Here is a 21501-nt window from a genome sequence, read left to right on the forward strand (position 1 = left end):
ACACTTCATGCGCACGCACGCACAGTCGCACACACAAAGTTCAAAGCTAAATCTTTAGTAGCGTATCACTAACATAAGCTTACGTTCATTTCCCCAAAGATTACTATAGCTACTAGCTAATCTTAGCCATTGAACAAACTCTTCCAATATGGCAGATAGTTTACAATACTATCTATGATAGTTTACTTCGGAATCAGACATTCTCCTCGTCGCATGGAAACGTTTGCCGGCCAGGTGGTGGTGCTGCTGACGCGCAGCAGAATCAAAACAAGCAATCAAGCATGCACACTTCTTCTTCGGTGGTGCTACCTTGTGAAGCCAGCAAAATAGACAGGCGGGAGAAATATTATATTTTGAGAAATATTGCTTATAGCAACTTTAGCTCATCATAGCTCCGTTTTTAATTAAGTGTTTGTTTACTGATAAAAAGGTAGTTGGCGAACCAATTGTATAACCAGATGGACCTGCAAGTGTCCATTTGGTTTCATTTGTGCACTCTCTGAGTTATAATTGGATAAATCAGTGCATTTGTCATTTCCCCGAGTGTATGAGTTTCTGTTGTGCTCCCTCGATGTCTTTTTACACTATTATCTAAAGTTATATGTATGCGTCTTTTAGATTCCAAACAACACAAAACATGCGAGAAATATACAAAACGTGCTCGAAATCAGCATTCAAGTATTTTTTTTGTTTTCTTCTTCCAGGGTGACAAGGGTGGATCTGGTACTAATGTAAGTCTATTAAAGATGAAATTACTTAGATTGAATGTCATTTCATATTAAAAGTAATATGATTTTAAGGTCAATTACATCCATGTGAAGTCATATAACTAACTAATATGAAATCATAATACCAACTCATTAAAACCGGGAAAACATGACAACTGTGTATTTTTATATTTTGACCACTTTAACCATTATTTTATACTTTGGCTATTGCAGATCTACAAGCTCATAGAAGCTAACATTTTGCATAATAAAGCAAACATTTTTAACTAATATCCCATCTAACCCCATCTCTGGCGGCCAAATTTGAAGTGGTATTCAGATTAATGTTTGAGCCCCACTGATATACATTTAGAAAACATTTAGAAAACTTTTAGGATTTAGAAGACTACTGGAATCGACCTCAGGCCTTAAAGTCATGTGGTTTTTAACTCAATCAAAATAACATTAATAACATTTAGTTTTCACTGAAATAACAGCATCTGGTGAATGGAATATGTTTATACTTTGTTTTAAACCAGGGTAAAGACGGCACTAAAGGAGAAACAGGAGCTCCAGGCTTACCTGGTACACAGGTTCTGGTCACTCCAGAGGTAAGAACGATCATTTCTACATATCTTGTGTTATTTTATGATTTATATAGTAGTAGTAGTGGTAGTATACAGTGTAGTTTTTTGTGTCCACACTCCACAGCCCTCCTGTGAGACCCAGACTGAGTAGAACAAATAGAAAGTTTACAGCGCAGTGACATGATTCACAAAACATACAAGGTACTTAAACAAGTCACAACGATAGACTGACGTCCTCTTCCCTGATGGTCAGCTCATAATTGGCTATAGGAAAAAAATCACACCCGTGTGAACTGAGTGGTGCAACTCCCCCCCCCCCCCCCCCTTCTCTCCTCTCTCTCTCTCTCTCTCTCTCTCTCTCTCTCATTAGCAGGCAACAGTGCAGCACTAATACTATATCTCTCTCTCTCTGTTTCTGGCACAACAGCGCCCCTACTGGTACGGTAGTCATAGTCATACTGGTGCTCATGAACCAACACATACATAGGTGAACACATAGGTGAACACGGACATTGCTGTTCCTTGGAGTGGTTGCACCACTCAAAAATAAAACTTGGGATCTCTTCTAATGAGCCCGTTAGCGCTAACTTCTCTCCTGTACACAGTCATAAATCAAAGCCTTACTATGCTCCCTATAGCAGCTGTGTGACGTGCGACCTGAACTCCACCTGCATGCTGGTCTTTTAGCAAAACGGACCGATCGATGCTAAGCAAATAAAGCAATATAATAATACATTTTTGCTTCATCATCTTTTGGCAGGGAGCAACCGTGGATGAGCTCAGACAAGCCTTTACGATGCCAATGGGTCCTCCGGGAGCTCCGGTTAGTTTTATCTTTAATGATGGAGTGCCGTGATTTTGTGATGTCACTACAAAGGGAAGACATTGCACATAACAACCACACCAAGGGGTCTAATGAAGTATTGTCACCTCATAAACACGTGAAAAACAAACAAAAATCAGAGCACATCTTTAACTGCCCCACAGCTGCTATAATTAGTGCGTACATGTCGTTCAACAACTCTGTGGTGTTATCATCGCTTGACAAGTTGATATGTTGGTGTCACCGTGTGCTGCTCTTGTGCTTATTAATTAATAGGCTTGTGGTATAAGCTGGGCGTCATACCATACTATAGATACCTGCGATATCAAATGCATATATCTGCATGCATTAATAAAGTCGCGTATCTACAGTACAGTGCATTATAAATGATGCATGTGTCTTCTGTGCATTCTAAATGCATAATGTCTCGCATGCATTCATGCGTCTTTCCTTTCAGGATTCTTAGAATCTTGGTTCTTTCTAGTGAAGTGGCCTGTGTCACTGTGTGTCCTCATAGTTTGAAGGGGAACCAGTGTGCCTGTAGCCTACATGAGCAGAATATCTAAAGTGACTATTAAGTTGACTTGTGGGGGTTTTAGACACACGCACTTGTCTTGGATGATGTGAAGAAGACAGATTACGCCCGTTAGAAATGTATACATAGCCTATATGCTCTCACTTTTCATTTTGATGAGGATTACTCATGGCAGAGAGATTTTCTGTCTCTACGAGACATAAACAATTTACAATTTTACAATTTAGGCATTTAGCAGACGCTCTTAATCCAGAGCGACTTACATTTAAGCAAGAACAAAAGCATGGGAATACATCACATAAAAGCATTTATGATGAAACATGCGTAAGCTAAGAAGGTAACAGTGGAATATCTATATGATGAAACTATACATACACTATACATAATAAACTATACATATTCACTACTATGCTATACATATGTACTATGGCGTGCTATGACTATATACAATACAATTATAGTGCTGTCTACATAACATGCTATAAGTCTGTGTCAAATGCTATCTAAGCCAACAGAAATGCTATCTAAGGGGTTAGGGTAAGTGCTATGGGCCATGATGGAGTCATGATGCCATGATGGAGTCTGAAAAGGCCTGTCCATCCATGCATGATTTAAGCTTGACAGGTTGTAACCTATAAAGTGATGCTCCGAGGCGTAGTGAGCTTGTAGATCTGCTATTTCCAGCAAAGAGGTGTACACTGTAGAGGGGAATAAGAACAGACCAAGTACAAAGTGAAAGGTCAGGTTTAAGTTTGGACGGTTTAAGTGGTTAACATTAATCCAACGAATATGAAATCTAGTGGGGGTCCCTGTTTCATCTCTCTCTCATAAGGGGGTTCTTGGGCTGAAAAACATTGAAGGCCCCTGAATTAGACCACATCACTTTAATTAATGGCAAGCAAATTTTTTGTGTCGTTTTTGCCATTATTTTCATCGCATCTGCATCTTTCAACCTTTAGAATGTTGGCATGCCCAGAACATGTGGTTTTCAAGTTCAGGGAATGAAAAACTTGCCCCAAACTGGTATTTAGGGGTTATAGCCGGTTCAAACCAACTTTTAGTGTTCGGAACCAATTCATTTTCGGTGTATAACCGGTTCTAAATTTGGCGGGAAAACAAAAACAGAACTGGTGCATATGCATTCTAAATGCATGTTTCTATACCAGTGGTGGAAAGTAACATTTACTCAAGTACTGTACTTACAGTATGTACAATTTTGTTTTTCCAATTTTCACTAGTTTTACTTCTACTCCACTACATCTCAGAGCAAATACCATACCGTTACTCCACTGCAATTATTTTAAAACTGCTTGGTATATTTTGATTATTATTACAAAACATAAATGACCCACTTCAGCCCTACTGTATATACATTTCTTCCATGTGAAAATAGCCGATCAAAAAGCTCACAATGCGTCGCAATGTGACACATTGTGAGCTTGTAAATCTGCTATTCTCAAAAAAAGTATGTATAGTGTATACATTTGAAAACTAGTGAAATGGGAGTATGGGGCACCTTTGTGCTTTTACTCAAGTCAATTCTGATTGCCGGACTTTTACGTAACAGTCTTTCTACATTGCAGTGCAGTATTGCTACTTTTACTTAAGTAAAGACATTTAGTACTTTTTCCACCACTGACTCTATACATGCATTCTAAATGCATGGTTCTTCTACTGTATCTGCATGCATTTTAAATGCATGTCTCTCCTGTCTCTGTACTACAGGGTCCAGCGGGTATAAAGGTAAGCTGCTCCATCACTGGCTGACAATGGATATCTGATGAATAGATCATTTATAGCATATATACATATATGTAATGGCCCAGCAACAGTTGTCTAAGTTGTCTTGTATATGTTTTATGTATGTCCTTGCAGGGAGATAAAGGAGAAACAGGTTTCAAAGGAGACAAGGTAATCGCCATTCATTTTTATTTTTTTATTTTTTTATATCAGCAAAAAATAATATGTATGGTGGATCATTGCAAATTTTAGCATTTCATCTTGTTGCTTTCATGTTGTTACAGGGAGATGTTGGTCCCTCTGGCAGGACTATTGAAATGAAGGTAAATACAGCAGGGGTCTTCAGAGTTACTAGTCAATGAATAAAATAGATAATTGTGTTTTTATTTATATATAATTAAAGTGATGAAGTTGATTGATTCTGATTAACCGGCCATTTCCTGTCAGCCTACTGTCTATCCCTCCATAAAAACTGTAAAATAAAGGCGAAAGCCACAAAAAGAAACATTAAAATAAAAAAGATTCTGATTAACCACTGAAGTATTTATACATTGTCAAACGGCGCAGAAATAACCGCTATACAAGCTAGTTGTGAGCTTGTAGACCTGCCATGTTTGAACGTTTTATAAAAAATCATTTACTTTTTATAATGATTTTATGATTTTTATAAAGTTCAATTAACTGTTGCACCCCCAGATTGACATGCATTTGTTGATTATTAATTAAATAATTGATCATTGTGATTCCATCTCGTCTAGGACATTGAGGTGATGTTTGAAGGCTATGGAATTCGGGTGAGTTCAGTTCACAACAAAGAATTCATACAGTTGTCGTCGTGTGTCCCCCAAAACAATCCCTGACTGTAGTTCAGTAATCACTGTATGACCATAATCACTGTATGGTTTTCAACCCTTTTCATATCAAGGCCCATTATTTATTCAGCACGGACCACCATTTGAGATTTAGCCTCTCAGACCCAAAACTAAAGAATATTTTGTTATCATTGGATAAGATTTTGTCCACAATTCCATGCTGTATTTTTGTTGGTACCATTAGGAGAGATAACAGGAAAACGTTGATCAAAATAACAATTATTTTACATTCTCTTATTGTGTAGACTTCTTGTAAATTAAGTAATGCAGATGTTTAACCATAATTTAACTCTTGAGAGTGTAAAATGAAATGGAAACCAAATGGACCCTTCTGGGTCCATTTGGTTTAACCTTATGCTCTCAAGAGTTAAAGATATAGAATGGTCCATTTGGTTACCAAGTTTCCATCATTTAGCTGGGGACCACCTGGAATCCCATGAAGGACCACTGTGGTCCCCGGACCACTGGTTGAAAATCACTGGTCGAAATAAAGGACAACTAAAAACTCCATTTCCCAGCTGTCCCTGCTGAAGGCGTTGATTGACAGACTGCTGCAGGATGGAATGGAGGAGTTGCTTCAGGTGCTGGATGACTCCAGGAGAACCAATAAGGAGGAAGATGTTCACCGATCCAACATCATCACGGAGCTCAAGGTATCGCACTGTACTCTGTTATGGCCAAATTCACAGATCCACCGTCATCACGGAGCTCAAGGTATCGCACTGTACTCTGTTATGGCCAAATTCACCGTCATCACGGAGCTCAAGGTATCGCACTGTACTCTGTTATGGCCAAATTCACCGTCATCACGGAGCTCAAGGTATCGCACTGTACTCTGTTATGGCCAAATTCACCGTCATCACGGAGCTCAAGGTATCGCACTGTACTCTGTTATGGCCAAATTCCAATACCTCAACTTCCACACATCAGTCCCGTCTCCAAGCGAGGAGGAGAGGTTTACATGCGAGTTGTCGTTGTTCCCCTTCCGTCCAGAGTAGGGATGCAGTTAAAGTAGATAATTGTCACGTATAAAAGTTAATTTCAACCTGATCTAATGGAAACGGATATTCTCTCACCTTTTCCTTGTGACACACTGTATCTTATTAGTCATGGGTGCAGCATGTGGATGAAAAGGTTATTAAATGTCAGTGTTGCATATGGTTCCACATGAATTATCTAGTGTGGTGCCTTCCTTTTCGACCTAGAGACAGCCAGCTTGTTGTACTCTATGGTGAATGTTCCCCTTCCCCCAGAAGGGGGGGGGGGGTGTGTGTGTGTGTGTGTGTGTGTGTGTGTGTGTGTGTGTGTGTGTGTGTGTGTGTGTGTGTGTGCGTGTGCGTGTGCGTGTGCGCGTGCGTGCGTGCGTGCGTGTGCGCGTGTGTGTGTTCGGCTGCTCGTAATTTTTGGGTTGGTCTCTGACACTTATTTTGCTGCTATGCTGTACAGTAACAGGCAGTGGTAGAAAATAATTACTTAATTATTTACTTAATGTAAAAGTAACAATGCCGCAGAAATACTGTGTAACAAGTAAAATTCCTGCATTAAATACTTAACTCTGATAAAAAGAATATACTTAACTCTCTCTCGTCCAATATGTAGGGTACATCTATTTTTTACAATAACAATGTGCACAATACATGCATAAGTATAATATGCACAATACATTGAGCTTAAGGCAAATGGTAAATTTTCACCATTACAACTGTTGAACATCTGCATCTCAGACTTAAACATTTGACCCAGTGAAGCTCACATGTGAATGTGATCCCGTTTTGTGACAGAGTTCGGTGACGTTCGATCTGCCTAAACAGTCCGAGGTGGAAACCGAGTTGGACAGACAACTTCAAGAGCCTCTCACAGTAAGTAGAACTGATCTATTTATTAAGTGTCTGTTTTGTTTGCATATGTGTCTGTCACAGCAGACACATCGTGTCATATCGTGTGCGGACATTCCACTTTTTTTTGGGTCCAGCACCGTATTCTGAAACTGGGATGTGCATATCGTTTTCTGTCATGGCAGCCCTCACACCTACGTCGCGCTGCCAATCTTTTTTTTTCTATATTTTTTATCCCACGATTTTGCAACCCATTTTTTTCACCCAGACCCCCTTTCCACCGGTTGGTTCCCAATGGGAACCGGTTCAGTTCTTTTTGGTTCTCAGTCCATGAGCCAGAGCTACATAATTGGTGCTAAAAAACGAAACTAGAATTTATAGGATCAATACAAGTAAATTAATACAGTAGTAGCTTTTTCATATTTTTGATTATTTTGCATATTTTCCTATACATCATGCCTCATTTGCATATTTAAAAATGTAAAATTTGTAATACAATAATCATTGTCTTCGTGTAAGTACTCAATTGGGCAAGTTTCATAGTGATAACAATCTAATATAGGTATGGTTTTGCACACTCAGTCCATGAGCTCTGGCTCATGGATTAAGAACCAAAAAGAACTGAACCGGTTCCCATTGGGAACCAGCCGGTGGAAAAGGGGCCTCAGTGTCAATTATCTAATGTAATCCTGGGTGCTACACTTCCTCTGCCAACCTGAGGGGGGCAGCGGACTGACCTCATGCTTCCTTCTATGCATGAGGAGTCCAAGCTGCTTCTTTTCACCTGACAGGGGGGAATTTCCAGGGGCCAGGTGGAGGTAGTTTACAGAACAGGATTACTGAATGTTTTTTTGTGAGGGTACCTACCCTAGGAGACACGGGGAGAACATGCAAACTCCACACAGAAAGGCCCTTTCGGTCAACCCTGCTGGGTATGGGCACTGATGACGTGGAGGAGGGAACACGCCCCCAGCGCCCACAGTGTCCCCAGCGGGAATCGAACCCAGGACCTTCTAGCTGTGAGGCACTACCGACTGTGCCACCGTGCCCCGTGCTGCCAATCTAACCGATATGTCGGAGTCATAGTGGGACCATTGGGGTTTTTGTCAGAGTACCGACCAGTCAATCAGTTGCACCTGTCTGTCTGTGTCCCTTTTGTGCCCATATATGGAGAATGGAGATCCCTGATGTCATCAGTATATGCCCAGACATGTTTGATTGATGCTCTTCCTCTCCAAGGAATCGTTGAACGAGGACGCAAAAGATCCGCCCATGTGGGGCGTCAATGGACAGCAGGAGCTGGGCATGATGGAGCTCGGCTCCAAGGGAACGGTGATGATGACGATGGCAGAGGAAGACGGGAGAGAAATACCCTCCCGCAGGATGAATCTCACCGCCACCAACTCTACCTTCAACCACACCACAGCACGAGAGGTAAGGAGACCACGGTGTGTGCTGCGGGCGGCCATAGCGGAATGGGTCGAGAGGCCGCCTGGGAAGCAGATGAAGGTTTGGTCACCTGGCCCCGGCTATGTGTCAAGGCATCCATGAGCAAGACAGTTAACACCTCACTCAGTGTCCCAGTGCCAATTTGGTCTGCTCATTTCTTTGTGTCATCACTTCCAATTTCACTTGAGCTCTCTATCCTGATTGGATAAAACTGGTATCCCGGCCCTGAAAATGCATTTCTGTCTTTAAAGAGTTGGAGAGACATACAGACTCCTGTTACTGAACAAACACTCTATAGTATATAGCAATGATTACTATCATACAATAATATAGAGCTATTTAATGTGGTTTCAAATAAAGTGTGTGTGTGTGTGTGTGTGTGTGTGTGTGTGTGTGTGTGTGTGTGTGTGTGTGTGTGTGTGTGTGTGTGTGTGTGTGTGTGTGTGTGTGTGTGTGTGTGTGTGCGTGTGCGTGTGCGTGTGTGTGTGTGTGTGCGTGTGCGCACTTGCGTCAGCTCCTGTCACAGGGAGGAGACTCGGTGAAGAAGAGCTCGGCAGATAAGAGGAAGCACAAGGATCGTGGTGTGAAGGTACAAAGAGCTTCGTGGGACGCGACAGTAGTCGTGATCGATGTTCCAAAACCGTCATTAATCCTGCCTATATTTGATCGCCAAAGAAATACCATGGAATAAACATGAAATAGTATACACTCGTCATACACTCATAATGATTTCATAGCCTTCATGTGTACCGTAATATCATATCGTCTCTGTCGGGTGGAAACCTCACTATGTCCAAAAACTGTTGCGCCTTTCCAGAAGTCAAATTGAAAAGTAGCAGATCCACAAGCTCGAAACACGTCGCTTCACGCCGCGTTTCGATTATACTGATCTGACACTTTTGATGTTTTTGTGTGAAGCTGTATGATCCAGTAGGGTGTTAATTAGCCCCCCCCAAGAAGAAAATCTTGTACTGTATGTACAAAATGGAAATAAATAAATACATAAGTCTGTTTATAAAGGATTCTGAAATTACGAGGTTTCTGCCTGACAGTGACATTATGTTGTGAGTGTATATAAAATAATACTCGAAATGTAGGCCTAGTTATTCAGAGCAATATCTTGTGGCACCCCTTATTACCCCTTATTCCTAAACGTATTTGCCATTTAATACTATTTTTAAACATTTTTAAAATAGCTGATTTACAAGCTCTCAACGTGTCGATGTAGATTAGCTAGTTGCACTATATTAAAATGTTTTAAAATAGAAAAACATGGCAAATAAGTTTAGGGTAAGGGGTGGCGCAAGATAGGGCCCTCAGTCTGATAAACCTTAACATTACTGACTTTTATTCAATTACTGTTATTTTACCCCCTCTCATATCTTCCTTAACCACTTAAATCCCAGCATCCGTATTCCGGGGAATACCTTTGCAGAAAAGTGCAGATCAACAACACATTGTGATCGGCTAAGTTCAGTGAAGTTAACTGATACCAAAAAACAGAGTCACTAGTATAGACCCCTGAGGCACTCCGCTCAACAAATGATATGGTTTAAGTGCTTAAATACTGGATAGTTCACCCCCAAATTACTTTTTTACTCACCCCATCTGATGACCAGTAGTGGTTCCCTAAATGGAGACACAAAGGAAACTCTTTGTGTCTCCATAGGGAACCACTGCTGGTCATCAAAATTAATGATTAGGCTTAGCGACAACAAAAGAATGGCGTGAGTAATTGACAGAAAAAAGTTATTTTTCGGGAGAACTATCCGTTTAAACTCTTTCTTTCTCAACCCACTTGTGAGTGATGCATGTTTGTTGACCTTTTCCTTCATTCTGATTAACTGTGAACTTCTTAACCAGGGGAGAGGAAACAAAGGAAGACATAAGAGACAGAGACAACGCCTGGTAAATGTCCACCAAACGCAAATAAACGGACTGGAGACTCCAGCTAAAACCGGGAACTAACAAAACACATTGGTCTGCACTAGTGTTGCCAAATGGGAACTATCGTACAAAGCCAAAAAAATATATATACATCACAGGTGTAAATAATACGTAATTTCACACAAACAATCAAGTATTTTTTCTTAAGAAACAACATTGAATGAGACTCAGACTACACATCACATATGCATTGAATCAGACAACTTCCTGGAGCTTGCACAGTTAAAAGCCTGGAACTGGACTGGAATACTGGTGTTTTAAATGCCTCTAAGTGCAACTCTAGGGTCAGATTTACTGACTTACTGACTTGAGTTTTTTTGTGATATGGTGAATTATCAATCAATCAATCAATCAATCAACTTTATTTGTTCAGACTCAGGGTCCAATAACAACAGACAACATAAAACAGTACATACAGAGAAGAAACACCCCTAACCCATAAAAACATCATTTTTACAATAAACATTCATACCAGTGCTTCCAAAAAGCAGATCGGTACCTGGTGCTACTGAAGCTGGGGTTACATAGCAGCATAATTATGCAGTTTTTAGACTCATTGAGCCGACACATAAGTGTCTCAGTAAGGCATGAAAGGTGTAAACTCCCACACTACAGAATAACTCACTTGCACTGCTCCACCTTGGTTTGTTCAATAATATACGCATGCAATCATTATAGGCAACCTGCAGTATCAATTAATATTTGAGCATTTTTGGAATGATTGATGGTAAAGAGCATGGTACAAATACGATAGTTATCGTATCGTACATCTGGCAACACTGGTCTGATGCGCACTAACACTGACATGTGCTGCTCTGTGTGGCAAAATACAACTAAAACTGAAATATGAATCAGAATTTACAATGTTGGAAAAAATATAATGTTAAGGCAGTTATACTGAAATACAAACATTAAAGTAATATTTTTTTGTTTGAAACAAAAAATGTATTGTTAAAAGCTACTTTATTCCTCTATTCTCTATTGTTCAGTAACAGCTCCCTGTCTCTTCAGCTCTATAACCAGAAAATAGTAAATTTTCAGGTGGGACGAGGACAAAGCTCGTGTTCCAGTGGTGCGTGCGTGCCGCGCTCGCGTGTATTTATGAATGAGCTGGAGAAAACATTTATATATGAAGAAATCTAACTTTAAACAAAAACGTAATAACGTTGTCGGGCCGAAAACCTCTTATCTCCATATTCTAACGTTTTTCTTTCGTAAATGAACGCTTTGATATGATGGTAGCTACTAGTAGCTACTATCATTACTACAATAGAGAGATATGTGACTTTGAACAAAACATTTAAACAATATATAACTTAAAGCACTTTTAAATGCTTTACAATGTAGTGATGCTGGCAGAAAAAACCCTCAAATACAGGCTTTCAGGGCCTTGTGTTTGTCCTAACATCAATGTGCTTGTCTCAACAGCTGTGGTGGCTGTCGTTTATGTTTGCTTTGCTTGCTTTAATTTGCATCTTCAGCGTGCTGCTAGTACTGACTGTGATCCATAATGTGACTCATTCCTTGGTTTTCCTCTTTTGTCTGAAAGGCAACGGAGCTGCTAGACGAGGAAGACGAGGAGCCGATTCATAACGACAAAGGGACCAGTCATGAATACGAGGTGGGTGGCTGTAGCTACAAAAATTGCTCGAGTCAAAGAATACAGATATAAAACACTCCTGGTCAAATCCACTAAACTAATTATGTAATGACAGTATTACATTGTATTATGTTTTAATTTGATTGTATGAGTGTTTGGACCCCAGGAAGAGTAGTCTTCACTGTAGTGAGGACTAATGGGGATCCGTAACTGAAAACTCAAGAAATTCTCACATGTAAAGAAATACATGAATAATTGTATGCGGATTAGAGTGGGATGACACATCTACAGTATGCTATGAAGAGGTGTTGTTTGTTACCAAGCTGCCAAACAAGATACATCTCATGATGGGTAAAAGCCCTCTCATGACATTCACAACCTTATAGGCAATACACTCACACCTTGGCTGCAGTCAATACATATTTTCCCTACTGTACCCCAATCAGTGCCACACAGGAAGGCATTGTTTATGGTCTATTTTTATATATTAATAGCAATGTCTGGTAAGAATTGCATGTAGCATTATAATTGGGGGGAAAATATGGTGCCCACTGCAAGTCCCTGCCTGCATACTATAGTGTCATGTTCAACATCAAGCTGCTCCTGGCTTATACAGTAAGGGACCACTTTTATGCGTGAATGGTGGAATAACATTTTTTTGTTATACTTTGCTTTATTTGTAACAGGTAAAACTTTCCACAGAAGACACTTTGGCCTCTTGGGATGGGAGAGGGGAGGAACTGGTACGATGATGTTCTGAACATCTCAATGTTGAAAGTGAACCTGGCTGGAGGAAAGTGTTAATTTCGTTGACTGAAACTATGGTGAAAAATTACCACCTGACCTGAATCCTATCATTCTTGTTGTGAGGAGGACTTCATACACTTCCATGTCTCAAGAGGTCACTGTTGGAGACCAGTGGTTCCCAAACCCCCAAATTATTTTGGGGGGTCCTCAGATGATTAGATTAATGTGTAACATTGTTTTCTCATTCAACACTAAACAAAACAGTAAAGCACAACCTTGAGTGTAATATTGCGATTAACATACAGTATTGTATATACAGGGTATCGCAATGGGATCGCAGGAATTAAGTCTTCAGACTTTTTGTGCTATCCGGATAAATCTATGCACCTTAAGTGAATAGTTTATTAGACAGAAATGTATTAACAGCAACAGAGTACAGTCAAACACTCCCAAAAGGGATAGCACCAACAAAAGTCCTTATTATTATTATTTGCCCCTTGAGATGCATCATGTCGTTTTCTGAGGGGGTCCTCATACTGACAGTAGTCCAGACCAACTTTAGTTCCTGTGTCTTATGAAAATGGTAAGACTTGTTTCTGATTGGCAGGTTTCTGATTAGACTGCGTACTAAATGTCACAATAATCTACACCGTAATTCAGTTTGTTTCAATCCCAGGTGCGTTGTTTCTTTCCACGGTGCTGCAGCTGAACTAGGCTTGATTTCCTTACAAACCCAGCTGGCCATGTGGGCTTCTAAGCACAGTAGCACACCCTTAGCCTGGTTAATAAACCAGACCGAATCAGCCGTTGGCAAAAATAAATTGCCTGCCGGCGGATTTCGGTCTGGAGAGGCTCAATTGTACGCCCATTTCCTACACCAGAGAATGTGGGCGGCCAATCGGGACACGGTATGCAATATGGGCGGGCTTTGGTACAGTGACTTTCAATGCTTGAGACCTTTGACTGACAGTAGCTCTGACCAATTGCGTCAAAGAGAAAATGTTTCCCTGGAAATGAAATCCAAGCTGAGCCTCCCCAGACTAATATCCCGCGGTCCGTGCGATATTAGTCTGGTTTATTAACCAGGCTATTCTAAAGCACCACCCGCGCTCATAGGACTGTGAACGAGAGGCTCCGGGTGGGGCTTGTAAAGACAGCAAGTGCCTCCTATTCCCCCATGAACAGCTAACCAACCACCCTAGTAATGTAGCTAAGTAGCCATGCTAGCGTTTCTTTACGTGACCTTCACATTCATATCAAGCATATCCGCTGTGCGTCATGTCTCACCACGCCTCTCAAGCCCGACACACACCGGGTGCGCAGCGACGCGGCCTGGAAAATAGAACAGTATCGGAGTGTCAGGCGAGGCGTGAACGCACGTCAGTGTGTGTGGGGCTTTCAGCCATTATAAAATACAAGGTAACCTCAGACCTCTTGTGGCTTATTGATTTAATATCAAGCTATTGTAAAATGACTGTTAACTTTGATTGTTCTTACCCCACTAGCATGGATCGACGCATGATGCCAACCACTTTAAAACATTGGACGACCATTCATCTAACAGTAGCTCACACTCACACACACTGACAGAGACACAGGTGAGTTCACTGTTGTCAATTGATAACTTATAAAAAGTGTAGACAACCATTTTTAAATACACTTCAATACGCCCCCACCTCTTTGTATTAAAGTAATATGGGGGGGGGGGGGGGTGGGATTTTGCACAAAAGAGACAGGGACAGGTAGCCTACTGTAGTTAAACTTCATTGTGGTCTCTGTCAGCTGGAAAGTTGTGGAAACGTCATGTCCACAACAGTTAGTAGGTCCATTGTCTAATTGAGAGGCAATGAATTCAAATCTGACATGAAAATATCAGATGAGTAATAACTTTAAGTGCAGCACTTGCAGACAGAGTTACTGTGTAGGATGCTGCTCTTGCACTGATGACTGCTATGATCCTATTGTGTTAGTGTCAGTACATTTGTAGTGTTTTGACATTTTATGTCAAAGCACTACAAATGTACTGGAGAACAGATATTATCTGTTCTCCAACGCTGACAATTAGTTCTTTGATCTTTACACCAATGCACCCGCATACTGTACGTTCCAGACTCTTAACAGATACAACTGCATGCCACGCACTGCCGATATTTGAGTTATGTTCAAATCAAGCCCATTGAAGTGTGTGTGTGTGTGTGTGTGTGTGTGTGTGTGGGCGGGGGGGGGATTAATTGGGAAGACATTTTGTAGTAACTTAATTGTCTCATTGGGCTTAATGTCTTTTCTGAATGCCCCTGGTATTTGGCCTTTGTGCCATAAAAAAACCTCTGGTATTAACCGCAGATAAGGTAAACATTCTTGTAATAAGGCCATGTCTTGAATTTAAAAATGCAGTTTGCATATTGGGTTTTAAATTTCGTTGCAACTCTATTACACAAGTCTTATCCGCTGTTTTGCCCTGATTTAGGAGGAAGATTCAACACCGATGCCTCCCTTCTCGACACAAGACAAAGACAAGGTACAGATCGGATTTTCTGGTTGACTAATAAAGGGCCATATAGTTCATTGCAAGACAACGGCACATGCCAGAAATAGCCAAGATATTTAAAATAGGCTGAATCCTATCCTATAAGCTTAATTTATATTCCATCGCACGACAGTGTCACTTGCCAACAACTGATCTTTAACCACTTAAACCACTTTCCCCCAAACAGTGGGTGGGGGGTCGGGACCCATTTTGATGTGTTGCAATTAAATATTCCTTAAAACGAAGTTCAAACAAGAAAACTTCTTTAATCTTTAATTAAGTGAATTCCAACATATTTAAATAAATAAAAACAAACCGTTTAGTGAAAATTTATCATTAAGCTATTTTCACTTTCACTACTTTGGGAAAAGTCTAATTTCTCTTTTGGGTCTTGAGCTAAAATGTTTGGGAACCACTGACCCGAGTCCCTCACTAGTGCATTTTCGGTTGTCTTTTATTGGGGCGGAAAGTATTCGCTGTTTCGACGCGTGCGAAAGCTTTCCCCACAATATGTATGCTGGGGTTTAAGAAGAACAAAACCATCAATGCATCGTATTGCATGCAATCGTTGCTAGCTTCAGATCTTGTTGTCGGCAAGCACGGCCATCATGTGGGGGTTTTAGAGGTTTACAGGTCCTTGCATGCGTGGGAATGCAAAACTCTTTCCGCTGTACTAATCAATGAATGTGATTGACACGTGCTCAAGGTCAAGGGGGTGGCTGGGGTTGTGCGGTCAATATGTGGTGCTTTTGCTTTCCGAAATACGAGATATAAGCACAACATTTCAACCCCTTTTTGAGCCTACCCTGATCTTCCAAACCAAGTATTATACCTGAGTGCGGATTTCATATATTCTTCTGTTGGTTTTTGATCCAGCAGCCCAGCCCTGTGAGTGTCCTCTGTCTTTTTCTCATAATTATATTATATCATTAACCATGAGCACTTGTCATTTCAAGCTTTTCTTCTCTTACTAACATGTGAAAAAAATAAAAATTCACCAGTGCTAAAAAGGTGTCTTTAATACGAATGCAATGTGAATTGAAAACATAATTCATAACACAATTATATAGCCTACTAAGCATTAAAATGCACACCTACATCCACCGAACATATAGCTACAACATAAAATCAAAGCATGAGATACAGTAGGACACCAGAAACACTGCCATGTCCCAGCATGCTTTGCAGCATGACTATGCCTGAGTAGGAATGATGCGATAATATGCCAACTCTTCATGGAGTAATTAATTAAACGGAAAGCTTTTAGGGCATAGCCGTGGCGGCCATTTTGTGGTGCCACAGATAGAAAACCCATTCGTTTTTGTTTAGTTTTTCGAACAAAAATGAGAAATTATTCTAAATCTGGAATCAGACCATCCAGGCTCCTGGTGAAACGTGGCCATAAAACATTTTGATTCTGTGTCCATAAATATTTGAAAACCACAAAAAGGGGTAGTTATTAAATAGTAGCCTATATTAAATATTAAAATATTCTGTGACTCAGAATCAAATGTTTTATGGTCATGATTCATCAGGAGCCTGGATGGCTTGGCTACAGACTTAAAATAATATATAAATATTTCCGGAAATGAATGGGATTTCTATTTTAAATTTTTTAATACTTTCTCTTTTTTCACCTTTTTGTTTTTTGTTACACAGGACATCCCTTAAACCCTGAGAGAATGTGACTCTAGAGTCCGTAAGCGTTCGTTATCGACTGAACGCCGAGTGTTTACGTTTTACTGTGATGTTTATCGCTGGTGAAGATCGCCACTCGATCGCCCATGAACCTCATCACCGTTTTCACAACGGGGGGAAAACAACCTTTTCACGCAACGCCGTGATGTCACTCGTCCAAAGCCACGCCCCCGAGACAAGACTTGTGTTTTGTTCTACATCTATTCCTAATTTATTTATGTTCAAAAAATTAAATAAACAACAATATTTTTGTGTTGCAAAGACTAGATTAGATGAGTTGATTTAGAACCACTTTGCTATAACAGATTTGTTTGTGTATCCATTTTGTATCAAGTTGTCATGAAAAGCTTTATTTATTGAAACACGGAGACAAAAGATTGTATTTTTGTTTACTTTTAAACACTTTGAATAACTGTAACATTCAGAAATAAATATGTTGCTCTGATCAGCTACATAATATCTATTTTACAAAACCTTTTTCCACTGGTGACATTTTTGTTTTGTTTTTTTGTAATGTCCTTCTCCCGTGTTTAACCTTTCTATGCATGTAGCCCAAGTAAAATATGTTCAAATAACTTTATAAACATGGCTGTGTCCTTTATTCTTATATTTATGTATTATGCAACACCATAGAGCACCAAAGTCAGACGGAATTTACACATCCTACCTGCATGTCACATTTTTACTCCATTCTGGAGTTTTACGTATATATTTTAAGTTGATTCATTGATATACTGCAAACAATCAATCAAGTCAATATAATACTCCTTAAAGGGCCACTGCAACCAGATTTTTTGATATTTTAGTGTTTCAAAGTGCCAGTGATCTCAGTGGTCTCACTTCCTTCCTGGAGCAGTGCACCAAAGCATTATGGTCATTGTAAATAGTCACAGAATACTGTGCAAATTTAAAATTATGCTACTGTTATCTACTACAAATACTACAAGTAAGACGGCTCGTAAATTGCAATAACAACAATTAGAATAAATTACGTACTTTTTTTTTCTTTTTAGTTAGTAATTTTTTTAAGTTTTCTACTGTGTGTGTGTGTGTGTGTGCAATCACTGCGTTCGCAATTAGCATTGAGTGACTGCAGTTTCTTCCAGTGGTGAAATGTCCCTTTAAGAAGATAATCAATGTTCATTGTCCTATACAGTAGAGTAGACACAAGACATCTCTGGTAAATATTTGAATATTGCTTTGTTGACAAGAGTAAAACAATAATGACAAATCACATCACACCACCACACCACAAGTTTTTGTTGAGAGAAGCGGTCATAGGCTACCACAAATATAGTCCCATATAGTCTTTCGTTGCTGTCGGGCATAAACATCTCATCTCCATATTCCAGACAAGGTACTCAAGCATGGACCTTGACTGTTTTCACTCTTTCTAAATGGCGCTTAAAGAAAGACTTCAACCTTATCTTCATATAATCGGTACTCAGTAAATGCTCATGATTCAGTTCTGACCTCAGTTAAACCTAACATGGGGCGAGGCACACCAGATGGAAGCACACATAGCCACAGTCTTATGTTCCACAAGGAACAAAGAGTATGTAAGTAATGCTCATGCAAATATTTCTGTCTATACTCACTCTGTCTCTCAGAGACAGTTCAGAAATCTGCCTACAATCAATCAATCAATCAATCAATCAATCTTTATTTATATAGCACATTTTTCAGGCAGCGAGTGCAGTTCAAAGTGCTTTACAGTAAGAGCAAAAAAAATATAATAGTAATAATAATATATATATATACATATACATATACATATACATATACATAATACATATACATACACATACACATATATGCATAAATATAACAAAAAGAGCAACAAAGTGTACAAGTGACATCATCAATGGTGAATCCATTCCAAGCTCATCGAAACGGAAAGTTAGCTATTCCTGGAAAGTTAGAATGCTATAACGGAAGCCATTGTTCACTTCACGCGTTAAAAATTAAATAAACGAAATCTTCTCTGAGATACAGATCGAGTAGCCAAAATAGAAAAAGTTGCACCATATTATCATCAGCATTTGAGAGGAGTGGACCAGTTATATGATGTCCCTTCCTAGAAATGTAGTGGAGTGAAGTAAAGTCACAAGTTTTCAAAAAGCAGTACTACTAGTACTCAGATACTCTACGTGTACTTAATTACTCGAAACCACTGCCAATAACCATGTCTGTGTTACTGTGTAGGTTGTAGATCATGCATGACGTTGTATTGAATTTCATATTTAAAAACATTGACCCAGGTGGATCGATTTCATCTCAGGAGGATAAAGAAGAGCGCCCCCTGGCCTGATCACACGGTAGGCACACGATTAGTAGCAAATACACATTTTCAACAAGCATTGAGCTCTCAGTTCCAAGGGAAAAAATAAGAAGAGAGACTTATACTTATAGGCCTATACTGTGTTAAAAGGAAATATATTTCCTACATATGGGGCGGCAGTGGCTCAGGGATAGAGCAACCGCAAGGTTCCCAGTTCAAACCATAGACTGTAAAAATATATGGACAAAGCGTTCTCCGGGTCTGATATGGACGTAAGATGAAGCCAGTCAGTCCTTGAATTGTAAATTGCCATCTTTCTAGATCCGTTTGGGCCCACCTGAGCCATTGGCTGGCCCAGACAACGAGGCGGGACTTCCCCCCCCCCCCCTTCTTCTTCGTTGGTTTTTATTTTGACTCGAACGGGGGGTGGCTCCCGATCATAGACTGTAACGGTAGCCACGCCCCTCAGAACATATGCGACTTTATGGTAATTTTTTTAATAAATGGGACCATCATTTTCCCAAAAGAATATTATGACATGAGAAATGAGACTTTAAACTAGTGACTGGAAGCAGAAAGTATTCATGACCATGTTTATTAAGGTAATACAGTCTAGGTGAAGTTGGGCCCAAATACATGGGGTTTTTTTGGGCCCAATGACAGCGCCACAACAGGCCATTATATGAACTTTCAGGAAGTCCCGATTTCCTTAGTGGCTTCACAAAATATCTGTCTGACTGCCCCCCTGGTTCAAACCCGCGGGCTCCCCCAGAGTTAGTGTCAAAGTGTCCTTGAGCAAGACTCTGAACCCCTAAATTGCTCCCGATGTGCAGGTTGGTGCCTTGCATAGTTTCCTCCGGGATCGGTGTGTGAATGTGTGTGAATGTGTGTGTGAATGGGTGAATGTGTGTGTGAATGGGTGAATGTAATGCACAATCTCTGTGAAGCGCCTATATAAATGCACCATTATATCACTGCTGATATCTCATTTTCTATACCATATTTGCTACATATACTGTATCAGATATCACTGATGATAAATCATAGGCTTATTTGCTACATATCCGATGTCACTGCCCGTTGGCCGTTGTAGGCTCACATGCCTGGAGTGCCGGGAGGCAGACGTCGATACAAAGACTCACAAAAGGTAAGTTGTTGGTTTTCGAGCATCTCTTTATTAGTCACACCATGTAACAGCATGTAAAAAAACACATTCTGAAGCCCTGTTCAAAAACACTTTGGCCTGTGATGACGAGCCCAGCGCAGGCTGAAAGTGGTTGAAAGTGATCAGTAGGTTCCCAGATGTTGATGTCACTCGGCTGAATGAGTCATATTTGACGTCCATGACGTTTGTGAATACATATTCAAGCTGCCTCTCAGACACAGACATAAATGGAACAATCGTTGACACTTGACAGTGCCTTCATTGGGACAAGATTGGAAAAACAACTCAAGTGTTCCTTTGAGCACCTGAACATTTTTACAATTTCTGTCTTGTTCTTTTTAAAGTTGGTTCCTTCCTTTTCTTTATGTTAAAGTGACTTTGGGTATAGGAAAGGGCTATATAATAATTTCTGTCCTCAAATTTTGAGGACACAATTACAGAAATGATTAGTTAAGCCTCTGTTCTTGGTCAGCTATAGCAACGTGTCATGCTGTGTGAGTTGTATACCCACCCCACCTGAACCGGGGTGATAATGGTGCCATTGATTTATTTTATTTCATTGTTTTTCTTTCTTCATATTATTTAAGTCAGAGATGGAATGAAGACGGGATTATTTATCACTCACTCATACAGTTTAAGCAGTGAAATGTTGGTGTGACATTGTCCACAAGACTACTGTAAATGTAGTATACATTATACACCGGAATATTAAGAATATTACATTACTGTACTATTTTTTACTCCCATAAATGAGAACATTTGCGCCTTCTGTCTTTTCTTCAAAGTCATGGCCTCCTGGTGCCAGTGGCTTCAACAGCTGGAATGTAAGTCTGTGATGGACAAAAGAAGCCATTGATTATAAGCATTGATCCACAATAAAACAATGAGAAGTTAAAGTGACGATATAGAGCGCTTTTCATATGGCATGATAAATTGATGAGGCCAATAGAGCGCTTCTCACTCTAAAGAACCTGTCCACCTGTTCCCA

The 21501-nt window shown here is 40.1% G+C and overlaps 1 protein-coding gene across 1 annotated transcript in view; it reads left to right on the forward strand.

Moving 5' to 3' along the window:
• The window catches only part of LOC310853678 (uncharacterized protein), a gene marked incomplete at its 5' end in the record, with an annotated part of 54113 nt that overhangs the window by 7157 nt on the left and 25455 nt on the right, over positions 1-21501 (forward strand). The window contains 15 exons of the mRNA XM_083758073.1: positions 1247-1318; positions 4528-4563; positions 5151-5186; positions 5783-5917; positions 7046-7123; positions 8339-8533; positions 9063-9137; positions 10412-10456; positions 12045-12116; positions 12782-12838; positions 14348-14440; positions 15310-15360; positions 19329-19385; positions 20442-20495; positions 21299-21337. Of these exons, the coding sequence (XP_083614199.1) occupies positions 1247-1318; positions 4528-4563; positions 5151-5186; positions 5783-5917; positions 7046-7123; positions 8339-8533; positions 9063-9137; positions 10412-10456; positions 12045-12116; positions 12782-12838; positions 14348-14440; positions 15310-15360; positions 19329-19385; positions 20442-20495; positions 21299-21337 (1095 nt within the window). The remainder of the gene's footprint in view (positions 1-1246; positions 1319-4527; positions 4564-5150; positions 5187-5782; positions 5918-7045; positions 7124-8338; positions 8534-9062; positions 9138-10411; positions 10457-12044; positions 12117-12781; positions 12839-14347; positions 14441-15309; positions 15361-19328; positions 19386-20441; positions 20496-21298; positions 21338-21501) is intronic.

This window comes from Protomyctophum parallelum, assembly GCF_964188405.1.
Source record: "Protomyctophum parallelum genome assembly, chromosome: 22".
NCBI lineage: Eukaryota > Metazoa > Chordata > Actinopteri > Myctophiformes > Myctophidae > Protomyctophum > Protomyctophum parallelum.